Source organism: Danio rerio, chromosome 12 (genome assembly GCF_049306965.1).
Source record: "Danio rerio strain Tuebingen ecotype United States chromosome 12, GRCz12tu, whole genome shotgun sequence".
NCBI lineage: Eukaryota > Metazoa > Chordata > Actinopteri > Cypriniformes > Danionidae > Danio > Danio rerio.
In genome coordinates, this window is record NC_133187.1 from 47167501 (window position 1) to 47182500 (window position 15000).

Genomic DNA, 15000 nt, shown 5'->3' on the forward strand with positions numbered 1-15000 from the left:
GAAATGCAGGCGCCGGTCCAGAACTACTGTAGAGAGATGCGACTAACCAGGGAAAGCAAATCAAATGAATTGTAGGTTGAGATAAAATAATATATTATGAAAAAGAGAGAGAGAGAGAGAGAGATTCAGGAGACATTTTTCTTAAGCTTATTTTTTAGGCTCCGTTTGTTTGATTGAAAATGCAATAAAAGCAGTAAGACCGTGAAAGATGATTAGAGTTTAAAATAAATGTTATCATGATGAAAAACGTAATTACTTCTGTGATGACAAATCTCAATTTTCAGCATCATTACTCCAGCTTTGGCTGTATTTGTCTTTCTATTAGGGGTGCACGATATATGGTTTTAGGAATGGTATCTGGAATAGTCAGGTGCCAGGATCTGCAATGTCTGTCGAGTGAGGAGTGATTGCATAGTGGATTAATTGGAAAGCCTAAACATATTTGGGGAGGTCTGTAAATGTGTGAGCATTTCAAGCTAGTTTGTAGCTTTGACAAAAATGAATTTTATTTATTTATTTACAAAAATTAATTTAATATTCAATGTAATATTTTTCCGGCGAGGCAGTGGCGCAGTAGGTAGTGCTGTCTCCTCACTGCAAGAAGGTCGCTGTGCCGCTGGTTCGAACCTCGGCTCAGTTGGCATTTCTGTGTGGAGTTTGCATGTTCTCCCTGCCTTCGCGTGGGTTTCCTCCGGGTGCTCCGGTTTCCCCCACAGTCCAAACACATGTGGTACAGGTGAATTGGGTAGGCTAAATTGTCCGTAGTGTATGAGTGTGTGTGTGAATCTGTGTGTGGATATTTCCCAGAAATGGGTTGCGGCTGGAAGGGCATCCGCTGTGTAAAAAATTGCTGGGTAAGTTGGCGGTTCATTCCGCTGTGGCGACCCCGGATTAATAAAGGGACTAAGCCGACAAGAAAATGAATGAATGAATAATATTTTTCCTAACACATAAATTTGGGTCTATTGTACTAATTTTGGACCGTTATTCTGTTAGATTAACTCCAGATTTGACTTCAGTATTCATTCATTCATTTTACTTTGGCTTAGTCTCTTATTTATTAGGGGTCACCACAGCGGAATGAACCAACAACTGTTCCAGCATATATTTTACACAGCAACAATATGATTGGTTTCGATTAACAGGCTGGGCCTATTATATATGTATAATAGTATATATGTCCATGCCTAATATCCGATGGCCAGAAAGTGATTAATTTTTTATAAATTGTTACATTTTTGGTATTTGTTATGCAGCAAGCCCAGAGATTGTTGATTACACTATGATTTTATATAAAATTAACTTTATTGTGTGATAGGAATAAATATATATATATATATATATATATATATATATATATATATATATATATATATATATATATATATGTCTGTATGTATATTTATATATATATATATATATATATATGTATATGTATATATATATATATATATATATATATATATATATATATATATATATATATATATATATATATATATATGTCTGTATGTATATTTATATATATATATATATATATGTATATGTATATATATATATATATATATATATATATATATATATATATATATATATATATATATATAGCATTTTATTGGCATTGCTATATATACTGTGATCAATACTATATATACTGTATGTATATATATATATATATATATATATATATATATATATATATATATATATATATGTATATATATATATATATGTATATATATATATATATATATATATATATATATATATATATATATATATATATATATATATATATATATATGTATATGTATATATATGTATATATGTATATATATACATACAGTATGTGTGTATGTATATTTATATATATATAGCATTTTATTGTCATTGCTATATATACTGTGATCAATACTATATATGTATATATGTATGTATGTATATATATATATATATATATATATACCTCTAAAGACATTTGAAGTTAACTTATTTCTAGCATATAGATCTTTATTTTTTGTACTATTTTTGATGCAATTGTTATTATATCAGAAATAGTAGCCTATGGAATATCAACATTTCGAAAGGTATTGAATTTAGAAATTCCAGTATCTTGACGACTACACCATAGTTAATCACTCTGTCCAAATTAACTTGTTTGTAGCTTTATGTCAGACTGGATACAACTCACACTATAAAATTGTTAAGCCCTTTATCCATTTCGACCCCAGTAACCCCCTGGGTAGGGGTACAAAAACTGAATTGGGATTGGGTTAAAGTCTTGTTTTTAGAAATATCATTCATTCATTTCATTTTCTTGTCGGCTTAGTCCCTTTATTAATCCGTGGTCGCCACAGTGGAATGAACCACCAACCCATCTCTGGGAAACATCCACACACATACACTCATACACTACGGACAGTTTAGCCTACCCAATTCACCTGTACCGCATGTCTTTGTACTGCGGCCAACGCCAACTGAGCCGAGGTTCAAACCAGCGACCTTCTTGCTGTAAGGCGACAGCACTACCTACTGCGCCACTGCATTGCCTAGAAATATAATTTCAAAATTAAGTGAGTTTTTCTTTAAAGCAAGCAAAATTATTTGCAAATGTGGTAAGCGAAATAACTTTACAGAATTTCCAAATGAAAACAAGATTATTTTGCTTGCTTTAAGGAAAAATTACTATTCTTTGGGACAACAAGAAAATATGTTTTGCTTGTCTAGAAAATGCTTCTTGATTCAGGTATTTGCATATTTGGACTAGAAACGAGACAAAAACTAGTATGAAAAGCATTTTTAGCAGTGCAGGAATAGATGCTTGCAGTTTCCAGGGAGATTGTCGTCATGCAAACCCAGTGTTTAAAAGCATTGATTAACAATGTTGTGTTCATGGCGTCACTGTGACAGCGTGCAAACACAAAAGAGATCTCTACTGAGCACAGACTGGAGAGAAGGATTTTAAGTTAGCAGGCTAAAAATGCATTTCTTTGTCATTTATTCATTCATTTTTTTTCCGGCTTAGTCTCTTTATTAATCAGGGGTCGCCACAGTGGAATGAACCACCAACTTATCCAGCAAATATTTTGAGCAGTGGATGCCCTTCCAGTTGCAACCTAGTACTGGGAAACCCCCATACACTTTTGCATCCACACACATACACTATGGCCAGTTTAGTTTATTCAATTCACCTATAGTGCATTTCTTTGGACTTGTGCGGAGCACCCAGAGGTGACCCACGCCAACAGGGAAGAACATGCAAACTCCACACAGAAATACCCACTGACCCAGCTGAGGCTCAAACCAGCAACCTTCTTGCTGTGAGGTGATTGTGCTACCCACTGAGCCACAGTGACGCCCTGCAATTCTTTTAATTACTCTTAAATTTTCTGGTCTTGTTTGTAGAATTGATGTGTCAAAATTAAGTAAGTTTTTCCTAAAACAAGCTAAATAATCTGCCAGTGGTGTAGGCAAAATAAACTTGTTTTTCCTTTTGACATAATATTATTTTGCACACCCCATAGGCAGATTTTTTAGCTTGTTTTAATAAAAACTCACTTAATTTTTAGATATAATTTCTGAAAACAGATGGATGGGGCAACCATTACTGCATCCAAAATGGTGAAAAGCCTTGGAGTAACGATTGATGACCAACTAAACTTCTCTGACCACATTTCTAGAACTGCTCGATCGTGCAGACTCGCACTCTATAACATCAGAAAAGTCCAACCCTTCCTATCTGAACATGCAGCTCAACTCCTTGTTCAAGCTCTTGTTCTCTCCATGGACTATTGCAACTCTCTACTAGCCGGGCTTCCAGCCAACTCTATCAAGCCTCTTCAGCTGCTTTAGAACGCAGCAGCACAAGTGGTCTTTAATGAACCTAAAAGAGCACATGTCACTCTGCTGCTCATCCGTTTGCACTGGCTGCCAGTTGCTGCTCGCATCAAATTCAAAGCTCTGATGTTTGCTTACAAAGCGACCTCTGGCTTCGCTCCTTTCTATCTGCTCTCAGTTCTGCAGATTTATGTGCCCTCCAGAAACTTGCATTCTGTGAATGAACGTCGCCTCGTGGTTCCATCACAAAGAGGGAAGAAATCACTTTCCTGAACTCTCGCGCTCAATCTGCCCAGTTGGTGGAATGAACTCCCTAACTGCATCAGAACGGCAGAGTCACTCGCTGTCTTCAAGAAAAGACTAAAAACTCAACTATTTAGTCTCCACTTTCCTTTCTAATGTGCAATTGCCTCTGTGGCTCCACCACTAACTGTACTCAAAAAAATAATAAATAAATAAATTTAAATTACTAATGCTTTGCTTCTTACACTTTACACACCTAAATTGCTCTTACAGATTGTTGCTCTTACAGTTGTGTAAATTGCTTCCTTGTCCTCATTTGTAAGTCGCTTAGGATAAAAGCGTCTGCTAAATGACTAAATGTAAATGTAAAACAAGACAATTTAATTTTGCTTGTCTACATTTTTTTTCATGGTGTAGTGCTAAGCAGGGTTATTTGGTCAATCATTGAATGTCTAGACTGGTCTCAAGTATGTTTTCTTGTCTTTTATTTTTTCAGCTGCCTATCCAGATCATCACAACACTTCTAAGCATTATGAGGTGATTGAGCCGTACCTGCTCATTGGAGGACAGCAGAGACCAGTTAGCCACATCAAGTCACTGGTAAGTCACTGGGAAATCCTAAAAGTTTTCATTTTCAATGTTCTAGTTCAATATAGCGCTTACATCAGAACTCCATTATTGGCCTTATTCTTAACATACGAGCAGCCAAAAGCAAACCACAACCATCCAAACTATAGTGTGGCCAAAATGAAGCCCCGCCCTGCATTTGTTCTATATCAAAGGAACCAAATTTGTATTGTTTAATAATGTGAAGGCGGGATCAACCTGTCAATCAATTGAGATCAACCAATAGCAAACCACAACCATACAATCAATGATGGTGCCAAAATCAAGCCCCGCCCTACATTTGTTCTTGATCCAGAAACCATGTCACTTAAATATATCACCATAATGAAGCATAAACTATTAGTGTGTAATAGCTCGAAGGCGGGATTAATCTGTCATTCAAATGGGATCAGCCAATAGCAAACCAGAACCATCCAATCAATCCCCAGTGAACAAAATGAAGCCCCACCCTACATTTGTTCTTGATCTAGAAACCATGTCACTTAAATATGTCACAATAAGGAAGCAAAAACTATCATTGTTTAATAGCACAAAGGCGGGATCAACTTGTCAATCAATTAAGATCAACTAATAGCAAAACCACAACCATCCAATCAATGATGGTGCTGAAATCAAGCCCCGCCCTACATTTGTTCTTGATCCAGAAACCATGTCACTTAAATATATCACCATAATGAAGCATAAACTATTAGTGTGTAATAGCTCGAAGGCGGGATTAATCTGTCATTCAAATGAGATCAGCCGATAGCAAACCAGAACCATCCAATCAACCCCCAGTGAACAAAATGAAGCCCCACCCTACATTTGTTCTTGATCCAGAAACCATGTCACTTAAATATGTCACAATAAGGAAGCAAAAACTATCATAGTTTAATAGCACAAAGGCGGGATCAACTTGTCAATCAAATGAAATCAGCCAATAGCAAACCACAACCATCCAATCAATGGTGTGGCCAAAATGAAGCCCCCCCCCCCCCCCCCCCTACATTTGTTCTCTATCAAGAAACCATTTCACTCAAATAGGTTACAATAAGGAAGCAAAAATTAGTATTGTTTAATAATGTCAAGGCGGGATCAACCTGTCAATCAATTGAGATCAACCAATAGCAATCCAAAACCATCCAATCAATGATATGGCCAAAACGCATAATAATATAGAAAAAAAAGAAGCAAGACCATATCTTATTAATGCTGACTTTTAAAGTTGAGCCTGTTCAGTTCAGCTTCTGATTACATTTTGGTTCTTTTGAAGCATTTGATCTGTTTGGGAAAGGGTGAACAGACGTGCCTGTGAGGAAACTTCATTCTGGAGGGGAATCATTGCTTTTGTCCTTAATGGAAAACATTTCTCAACCAATATATGAAATGAAGACTTGCAGGGCTCCTTTTAAGCCAATTTTGTTTGTTAATGTATTTACTTGGAGTGTGTGTGTGTGTGTGTGTGTGTGCGCGTGTTTTTCTACTGGAGTTTATAAAAGCTTTTACAGACAGATTTTACATGTGTGCAGGCTTGAGCAACAATCATAAAGAGTTCATCGGACCACCAAGGGATCTGTGTGTGTGTTTGTGTGGGGATTCTCTATTATAATGAAGTGGAAAAGGCCATTGAACTAGTATGAGTTTGTTGAATTGTGCATTGTGATTTATATTAGACCCAAACCAGAGGTTGCGTTAGACTTTGTCATTGTCCGTCATTTTGACGGAGAGGGTTGTAAAAATTCCGTCATAACCTATTATTGACCGTCAATTAATTTGCATATTTTCTAATCGCTTTTTTCATTCATATTTTAATAATAAACTTACACGACGAGCATATATGCTAATTTTTTTATTTATTTATTTGACAAATGAACATTACTCCTATCTGCCTTACCTCATATCTTCCTCCTGCGTCGACCTGAACTGGGTGTTTGCCTGTGCGTAATCAAACGCATCAAGACTGATGCAGAGGCAGTTTTCATTAAATTCTGTGTCTTTGCCCCGGAAAGTCGACTTCTCGTGACAGTTTTAAATTAGTTCTGGAGGCTGAAGCCGCGTTCTGTTGCCACACTGGAGAGTCCTTGCCAGAAGCGGCCTGGACTCTACAGACAGAATCGGGCCAGATATGGTTAACAGGAATCGGGCCAGACACGGCGGCTCAGTGGCTAGCGCTATGCATGTTCTCCCCGTGTTCGCTTGGGTTTTCCCTGGGTACTCCAGTTTCCTCCCACCGTCTAAAGGCCTGTAACACAAGTTAAATTCACAAGCACCTAATACGTACACACTGGCGCAGTTGGCGGTCTTTTCTTGGGAAGCTATTGAGAACTACCTGATCTTGTGTCCTTCCTAATGCTCATTGACCAGGTGGTCAACCTTGGGCTCTCGAAGCTCAGGGTTTTCTACCGGGACAGCATGCCAAACCTGCATAGTCAAGAATTATCTAAATATGAACACTTGAAACAAGCAAAACATTCTTTCAATTGGGTAAGCAAGATAATCTTATTTCTTATTTTCACAAGATTATTTTGCTCACCCCATTGGCTGATTATTTTGCTTGTTTTAAAGAAAAGCTTGCTTAAATTCGACATCTTATTTCTGAAAACAAGACACTAATTTTTGCTTGTCTATAAAATTCTTCTTGATTTCACAATTTTTATACATTTGGGTTAGAAACAAGCAAAATGTAACGTCGGGGGATGACACACACAACTGGGGGTAAGATCCAATATGCAGGTTTATTCAACGTCAGGCTAGCAATGGTCAAATCAGGTGCAAACGGGCATAAACAGGCAGTCCAGAATCGTAGTCGTATAAACAGGCAATAGGTCAGGCGGCTAAACAGGATAACAAGGATAAGCAAGGCTAAGATCAAGATACGGGAAGACAAGACTAGGAGAACGCGTTGTAATGTCATCAACAGATTAACAAGACTCTGCAAACTGGATGGGTGAACGAGTGGCTTAAGTAGTGAGTGCAATCAGTCTCTGATAGTCCTCAGGTGTTGCGAGTGTAATCAGTCTAGATGAGTGAGTATGTGTGAGTGTGACCAGAGAGCATGTATGAATATGTAGTCCAGGAGAAGGCGGAAGTGTAGTCCATGGTTATTGTGTACACTGTAAAAAATAAATCCGTAAAATTTATGGTAAAAAACCGGCAGCTGTGGTTGCCAGTACTTTACCGTTAAAAACACGGTACAAACCGTAATTTTTTTTTTTTTCATTTTTACGGTAAATTACCGTATTTATTAATTTATAGAGGTAATATGTCTGTATTTTGCATAATCAACATTTACACATCTTTTGTTACACAGACACGTTAGCACACCCACATGCAGGTGGTGATGAGGAAGTTACATAATGAGCCAATGCTCATCACAATCAACTTTTCCCACAAGCAGAAAAGAGTATCAGCATATAGAAGGTGCTCAGTGTCATTCACACAGCTACTAAACACCAGTATGGTAACGCGTATAAAATTAAAGTCATGAACTAAACATTGTTTATCAACATTAGATGTAACATAAATCTCTAATGTACATAACTGATGGGAAACAACTAAAAAGATCCATATTAATGTCAACAAAATGCATAAAAAGTGATGTGCCATGCAGGGAATTCTGGGAAAGTCAATTTACGGTTATTCGCCGTATATATTAAGGAAACATACCGTTAACCAGGTTACGGATTTGTACTGTAGCATTTTTACAGTTTTTTTACCGTTGAAATTATGGACATTTTTTTACAGTGTGGGAGAACCAGCGATCTATGATGAACAATCGCTGAATATCATAACACAAAAAGTCTAGGTATGAAAAGCATTTTTTGCAGTGTAGATACTACTAAAGTGTACATTTTAAAAAGGTACCATCTCAGTAACAGCTGTTATATCGTTATTTTGTAGTTTCGTTATCCATAAAGAGCATTATTTTATAGTTATCTGGATGATTAAGAGGCCTCTGAGTAGCATACATGAACGAGTAAACTTTATAGGCTTAAAATCTTCTCCTCCATGTGGAAAAATTACATCATAATGGTTAGGAATAACATGAGGGTTAATGAATGACTTATTTCTTTAGTTTGGTCATTAAAAATACATACTTTTTACTGACTTAAATGTTTTCTTTTTGTCTTTTATATTTAGCTTTTTTGCCTTTAATATGTTATAAAGTCAAAGGATGCAGTAAATCTAAGAGTAAAGAGAGGAGGGAATTTGTTGGGATGTGAAGTTTGGCTGAAGTGCTGTCCGCTGTGCCAAGGATCCAACTTTACATTTGGTTTTCAGATCATTATTCATCTCGGTGACCCAGCTGGCATATTCCCATGTACTGACATAATGATATTCTCCTGTAAAGTTTCCTGGAGCAGCACGAGAGCATCCCTGAATCCTCCCAACAGCAGTTGTCAACCCTGGGATGATGCTTCTCAGCTGCGTTTTGTTTTTGTGGGACATTTATTATTGATTCTGACACTTTGAACTTTTGTTTCGCCTCCTTTTGCTCCAGTCCACCAATGCCTGTTCGGATCCTCAAGGTGGTCTTGAAGAAAATTGAGACGGGAGGTGATGTTATTGTTGGAAGCCATTAATTATTTGGTAATGCAAGTCCCTTCCCAGTTCCTTTGCTGGAGAATTATGAATGAGTGATGGAGATTGGGGCTCAGGGGGGCTTATTGCCGAAAGTTTCTCATCTTAGGGTTTAACTTAAGATGTGGTATGGTAAATTAGGAATTTCACACATTTGTAGTCCTTAAGCCTAGTATACACTACAGGATTTTAAACATCAGTAGATCACTGTGCCGTTCACACTACATGACTTGACTTTGTGTCTTTTAATCTCTGTGGTGTTCACACTACGCAACACTCCGTGAACGATCCACAAGAGGGAACGATTCACATGATCTGACAACAACTCATTCCCCATCAGCTCATTCAAGCTACCAAACCACAACCAATTAAATTTTGAAGGAGGAGTCATCAGAAAAAGCTGAACACTATTGGCTGCTTGTGTGCTGATGACATCACTGACAGCTTTTCAAGCTTTGGAGAAAGCATTTAAAAACATCGTCAAATCAGCTGATTTATGAGCGGATTAATCACTCATCTGCAGGTTCCAGTGGATAGATACACAGAGAGTTTTAAATTTTTGTAATTTTATAACTCTTTGAAATAAAACTAACATATTTATTAACATATTTATTACTAACACCCTGCCGTTTTCTAACTATCAGTGTATTTCTTTCTGACATTGTTTTTTTATTTATTACAAAACAGTAAAGAACTGAGCATTTCTGCTTTTAATTACCATATTGGTCAAAATGACTGCATGCATGTCTGATACTTTTCGCTGTGACTTTAAATATGTGTGCATTTTCTTGCCTGGCAACTTCCTGCTAACATAAACAAAACTTTCTGATGGCAAAAACATCAATTTACTTCAGATATCTTTCAAAACAGCATATTCTGTGCTGTGAAATAGCTCCTGTTTGAAAGTGAAAATGAAAGCCAAGACCTTTGAGTGTTTTAGTATCTTAACTACATATTTATAGGCTGTATTACCAAAAATAAAAAATTATATTTTTAGGGTAACGTGTCATTAAATATGATGCCAGACATTCAAAGCTTAATTTTAATATCTCAATAATAGCTTTGAATGTAAATATGTTGTGACAATATGGCGTTTCATATGAGAACGGTCAGAATGAGCAGTATGGTAATTCTAATAGTTACAGAAATCTAGTTCCACTGTTAATATAGCCTACTCTCATGTCTGTGCTAACACAGAATGAAGCGAGTGCACCGATGCCCATTCTGACCAATCACAGATGTTTCTGTTGAGCTCCTGAACACACAGGCATTCAGCTCATGCTGATATGCTCTCTCATTGGCTGCAGCTCGTCACTACATCTGACCACACATGGGGTTGAGTCGGCCGACTGCTCTGGAATATTTAGCATGCTGAATGTTGGATTTCCGTCTGCGAGGTGTCGGCGACGCGTCAGCGAGCCTCGTTGATAAGTTGTTCAGTAGTTCACACATAAAGAGCGACGAGCGCCGTGCACCCGCAGATTTCTTCCCGATCACAGCCCGATCTGTCGGCGAGCTCGTTAACTTCCAAATCGGGCTCAAATCAGGCTTAAAATCCTCTAGTGTGAACTAGGCATTAAGGGAAGTGATTGGGATTATTGTGAATTCCAAATCTTAACCTGACTCCCATAGTATGTGCTTGTCCTAATTTTAAAAAAAAATGGTTCATTGCAAATTGTTGCAAGCAATTAATATAAGCTAAATTCAAACTAACAAATTAGGTTGAAATTTTTTTTTTATTTATTTGTTTATAATTAGCCCATATTAATTGGTTGCAACCACTTAACTTAAAAAAATATTAAATCCAATGAATAATTTTTTTTTCAGTGTAATGTGGGTGTTGTGAAAATAAACATTTATATTATGTAGTTTCAAAATAACAGTGATATATACAACAGAAAAGTTATATTCTTGTTTAATTGTATAATTTCATTCGAAACTGTAGGAGCCTAGGTGTAAGAGACATTAAAACCTTCTTGCTTTCTGAGCACTGGCTGAGCCAAAGTGACGCAAATGCTATGGGCAGGCCAAAGAAACTCTTTTGTTGATAACCGTATGTGCTTGGGCAGGTTATACTGCATACCCCCTTATTGCGCACCTGATTATACCCAGTTTAATGTATTGCACAAATTAATGTGTGTCCTATTTAATACAATTTTTTTGTCTAGATTGAAGATTTATATGGATGTGAGCATATTACCTGATGGTGAAGATGATTCAAAGTACTCACACGTACCTGTGCTGTTGGTAGGCCCACACTGAATCTGCACGTGCAGAATTTCACAGATTTCTGCAGATTTTTAGCCCATCATTAATTCTGTTTATTAACTTTAGTAAATGTGTGTAAATCTATTTTTATTTAGTTTTTAAACTAACTACAGTAATATTATTGACTAATATGAAAATGTTCATCTGATTTATGTGCAATGCAGTTTGTACAGTAATATTTTCTGTCTTTTAGTGGAGATATTATATGAGAGATTTGCTTTGTTTTCTAAATAAAGTGAATCCAATTGAATTTGCATTGTAAACATTTAATAAAAGTTAAAAATATACTTTTTATTTCATATATTAAGGTTTTAGTTATGATACTCCCAAAATAATACCGCAGAAATCTGCAGATTTTTACCAAAATTCTCAGCAGAAAGAGCAAAAAAACTAGCTATTGATATTACCGGTTGTTATCTGGGAATAGCATAACTTGGAATGTCCAGACTGACCAATCAGAATCAAGTATTACAGACGTGTAATAAGATAAATTAACGCACTTTAGAAATTATTCTCTGTAATAGCTTTTGTCCAAAATAAAGTCCTGACTGAAATTACCATGGTTACAAAACAGATGGGATAATATTTTATAATTATGATCTTTCAGTAATACATCCCTGATCCAAAAAATAAATTAATTATGACTTATTTTTGGAACAATAGGGCATGAATGAGTACCTGCAGTATATAAGCCAATGCAAGTCACGTCTGAAAACCATTGGTATAGCTCCATCATGTTTTGTTCACACTTCTTGCTTTGTGGTTTTTGCATTCTTGCAGTGATTTAACTTTAAGACCTCTCCGAGGAACTCTTGCAATGGTGTTAAATTTGCTTCATTTGTTTGCCTTACCTCAGATTTATGGAGGTCAAAGTTGTTAGCAGCGGTTTTGTAACCAAGTTTCATCCACAAGAGCGTCAACCCCCAAAAGTCTGTTCATGGGAGATTTATAAATGCAAGTTGTAGAGAACAGGCACTCCTACGAACCCACAAACTCCCAACATGTCCCAAGTGGTTATACAGTTTCCCAACAAACACAGTGAGTGTTAAGTCCATACTATGTTCAATAAAGCAACATATTTTCTTTGGATGTAGATGCAGGTCAGCTTAAATTCCTGCTCATAAACACATTTCTCTCATTATCTCCTACCTTTGTGCTATGTGTCACGGTTGTTGCCACGCATTAACACACATAGTCAATGATGCATGGAGCTCGTCATGTAAGACAGATGATTCATGCTTATTTCTGCTGTATTTTGTCAACGCCTGGCTGGTTTAAATCCATTTTCCCTCAGAGCCTCGGAGTAAATCTGAATACTTTCAGACTTGCAGAGCGTGAAGAGAATTAATGTCAGAGAGAATTGAAACATAAAACTAATCCTGACAGCTATAGACCCACGACACAATGGCGGATTCATTTTATCCAATACAAAAGCCCACTCGGAGCTGGAAAGATGCTTTCTTTCGCTGTCGGTTAGTCTGAGGACTTGGGGTTTTCTGTATTGCAGCAGTTGGAGCTTCATTCTTCTGTGAATAAAATCATTAACACAACTTAAGCCAACATGAAATGGCATTTGCAGCCTTTTTAAAGGAACACTAAACTTTTTTTTAATAGGCTCATTTTTGGCTGAACTCTCCTGAACAGCTGAGATTTGACATTATTGAATCCATTCAACCAATTTCAGGGTCTGGCGGGGGCATATATATATAAATATATATATATGTGTGTGTGTGTGTGTGTATATATGTATATATATATATATATATATGTATATATATATATATATATATATATATATATATATATATATATATATATATATATATATATATCAAATATAAATTAGATAAAAAAAAAAACTTAATTAATCGCACCGTTTTAAAAAAAATGTATCTTGATAATTCGCGATTAATCGAATTTAAAATACTGAAACTTGTCATTTTGCCTATTTAAATGTAAAATTAATGTAAACGCAAGAAAAAATATTTAAATTCAAAATATTATTGTTTAATAGAATTTTTGTTTAACTTATAAACACAGATTTCTTCATGTAAACAACATACCCACAATAAACCATCAAGATCCTGGCTTGACAGCCATATTTATTACAGAAATCAAAACACAAGCATGTTAATGACATTTAAATTTCAAAACAATCAATGCCAATAAAGAAAACATTGATTTCCATGTTGGATTCTAAGTGGACTGCAAAAAAATGCCAAAATACAGCTATTGCAGATATGGAAAATGAAAAATTATAATAATAAACTATAGAATACAAACTTTTGCACTCATTGTAAAGCTTTATTGCTGTGAGTTGAGAACATTAATTATAGAGTAGAAACAATTTTGCTTAATCCTCCTTTACATTCATCCAGTTGCTAAGACTAGGAGTATCCCGCAAGTGCACAGAAACTCCCAAATGCCCGCAAATGAATGATAATTTCTTGCAAACCGGTCGTTAAATACATTGCACACCCCTCTCGCCCCTACTCAGATACGTCGCTCACTCCACCCTTGACACCCCTCAACGAGCCTGACACAGACACAGACACACACAACGCGCTGCAGACGTTTTGGCCCCAACGGCCTTCCATACTGGAGCGACTCCCCTCAGATTCAACATGCATGATCGCATTCATCAAATTTGCTTAAACTAAGCGTCCTAAAGTATTACTGTATTTCACAAGGATTCTGACACAACAACGCGAAGCATACACTTTCGTTGCGTTTAATGAGGAAACACGCTAAACTTGGAGGGCTTATGCTGAAAGGCAGAGTAATGCCCTTGATAGTTCGCGACTTCACCAGACGTTGAAGAAGGTCTGTGCCGTCATGGATTGTGTGTGTCAATGTGAAACAGAGCATGAAGAAAAGAAGCAGGTCTGCAGTGTGTTTAAAGTTACAGGGGGTGAAATTATACCGTATAAGTGACCTTGAACTTATTGAGTTCATTCTTAGACTTCATTCATGGATAGATAGATGGTTACTGTAGATAGATACTATGGATGGATGGATGGATGGATGGATAAATGGATAGGTACTGTAGATAGATAGATGCTGTAGATTTACATAAGACACCAATACTCCGATTTTAATATGATTAAGATTATACTCTTATTAAAATTCTACCGTGTAGCCTTAAAAGGAACCTTACCTTAAAGGAACACCGAGTCACGAAATGCAGAGGATTTTCTTTCTGTTCGCCATGCGGTATCAACTTACAACAGAAGTCGAAAGTTAAAAATGAAACACCCGAAATTGCATGAAACTCTAGATAACCTGTGATGCAAAAAATTGTTTTATACTGGAACTTGCCTTCAAAAAGTGCTTTCTTTGTCTTATCCACATTTATTGCATGTTGAACACACGTCCACCACAACAGGAAGTAAAAAATCCTACTGCGCCACTGGGTCGCCACAAAATGTGTTTATACTTATCTTTATTTATGTATATATATATATA

At 36.3% G+C, this 15000-nt stretch overlaps 1 protein-coding gene and 1 long non-coding RNA gene across 5 annotated transcripts in view; both read left to right on the plus strand.

Annotated features, from left to right (window-relative positions):
- adam12a (ADAM metallopeptidase domain 12a) overlaps positions 1-15000 on the plus strand; it is a 251967-nt gene that overhangs the window by 47802 nt on the left and 189165 nt on the right. For all 4 annotated transcript variants that reach the window (XM_073918906.1, XM_073918907.1, XM_073918908.1 and 1 more), the window contains exon 2: positions 4577-4680. In XM_073918906.1, coding sequence (XP_073775007.1) covers positions 4577-4680 — 104 coding nt within the window. The remainder of the gene's footprint in view (positions 1-4576; positions 4681-15000) is intronic.
- On the plus strand, positions 5789-11918 carry LOC141376880 (uncharacterized). The gene is made up of 3 exons (XR_012388224.1): positions 5789-8020; positions 8084-9426; positions 10841-11918. It is a non-coding gene; the product is annotated as an uncharacterized lncRNA (long non-coding RNA).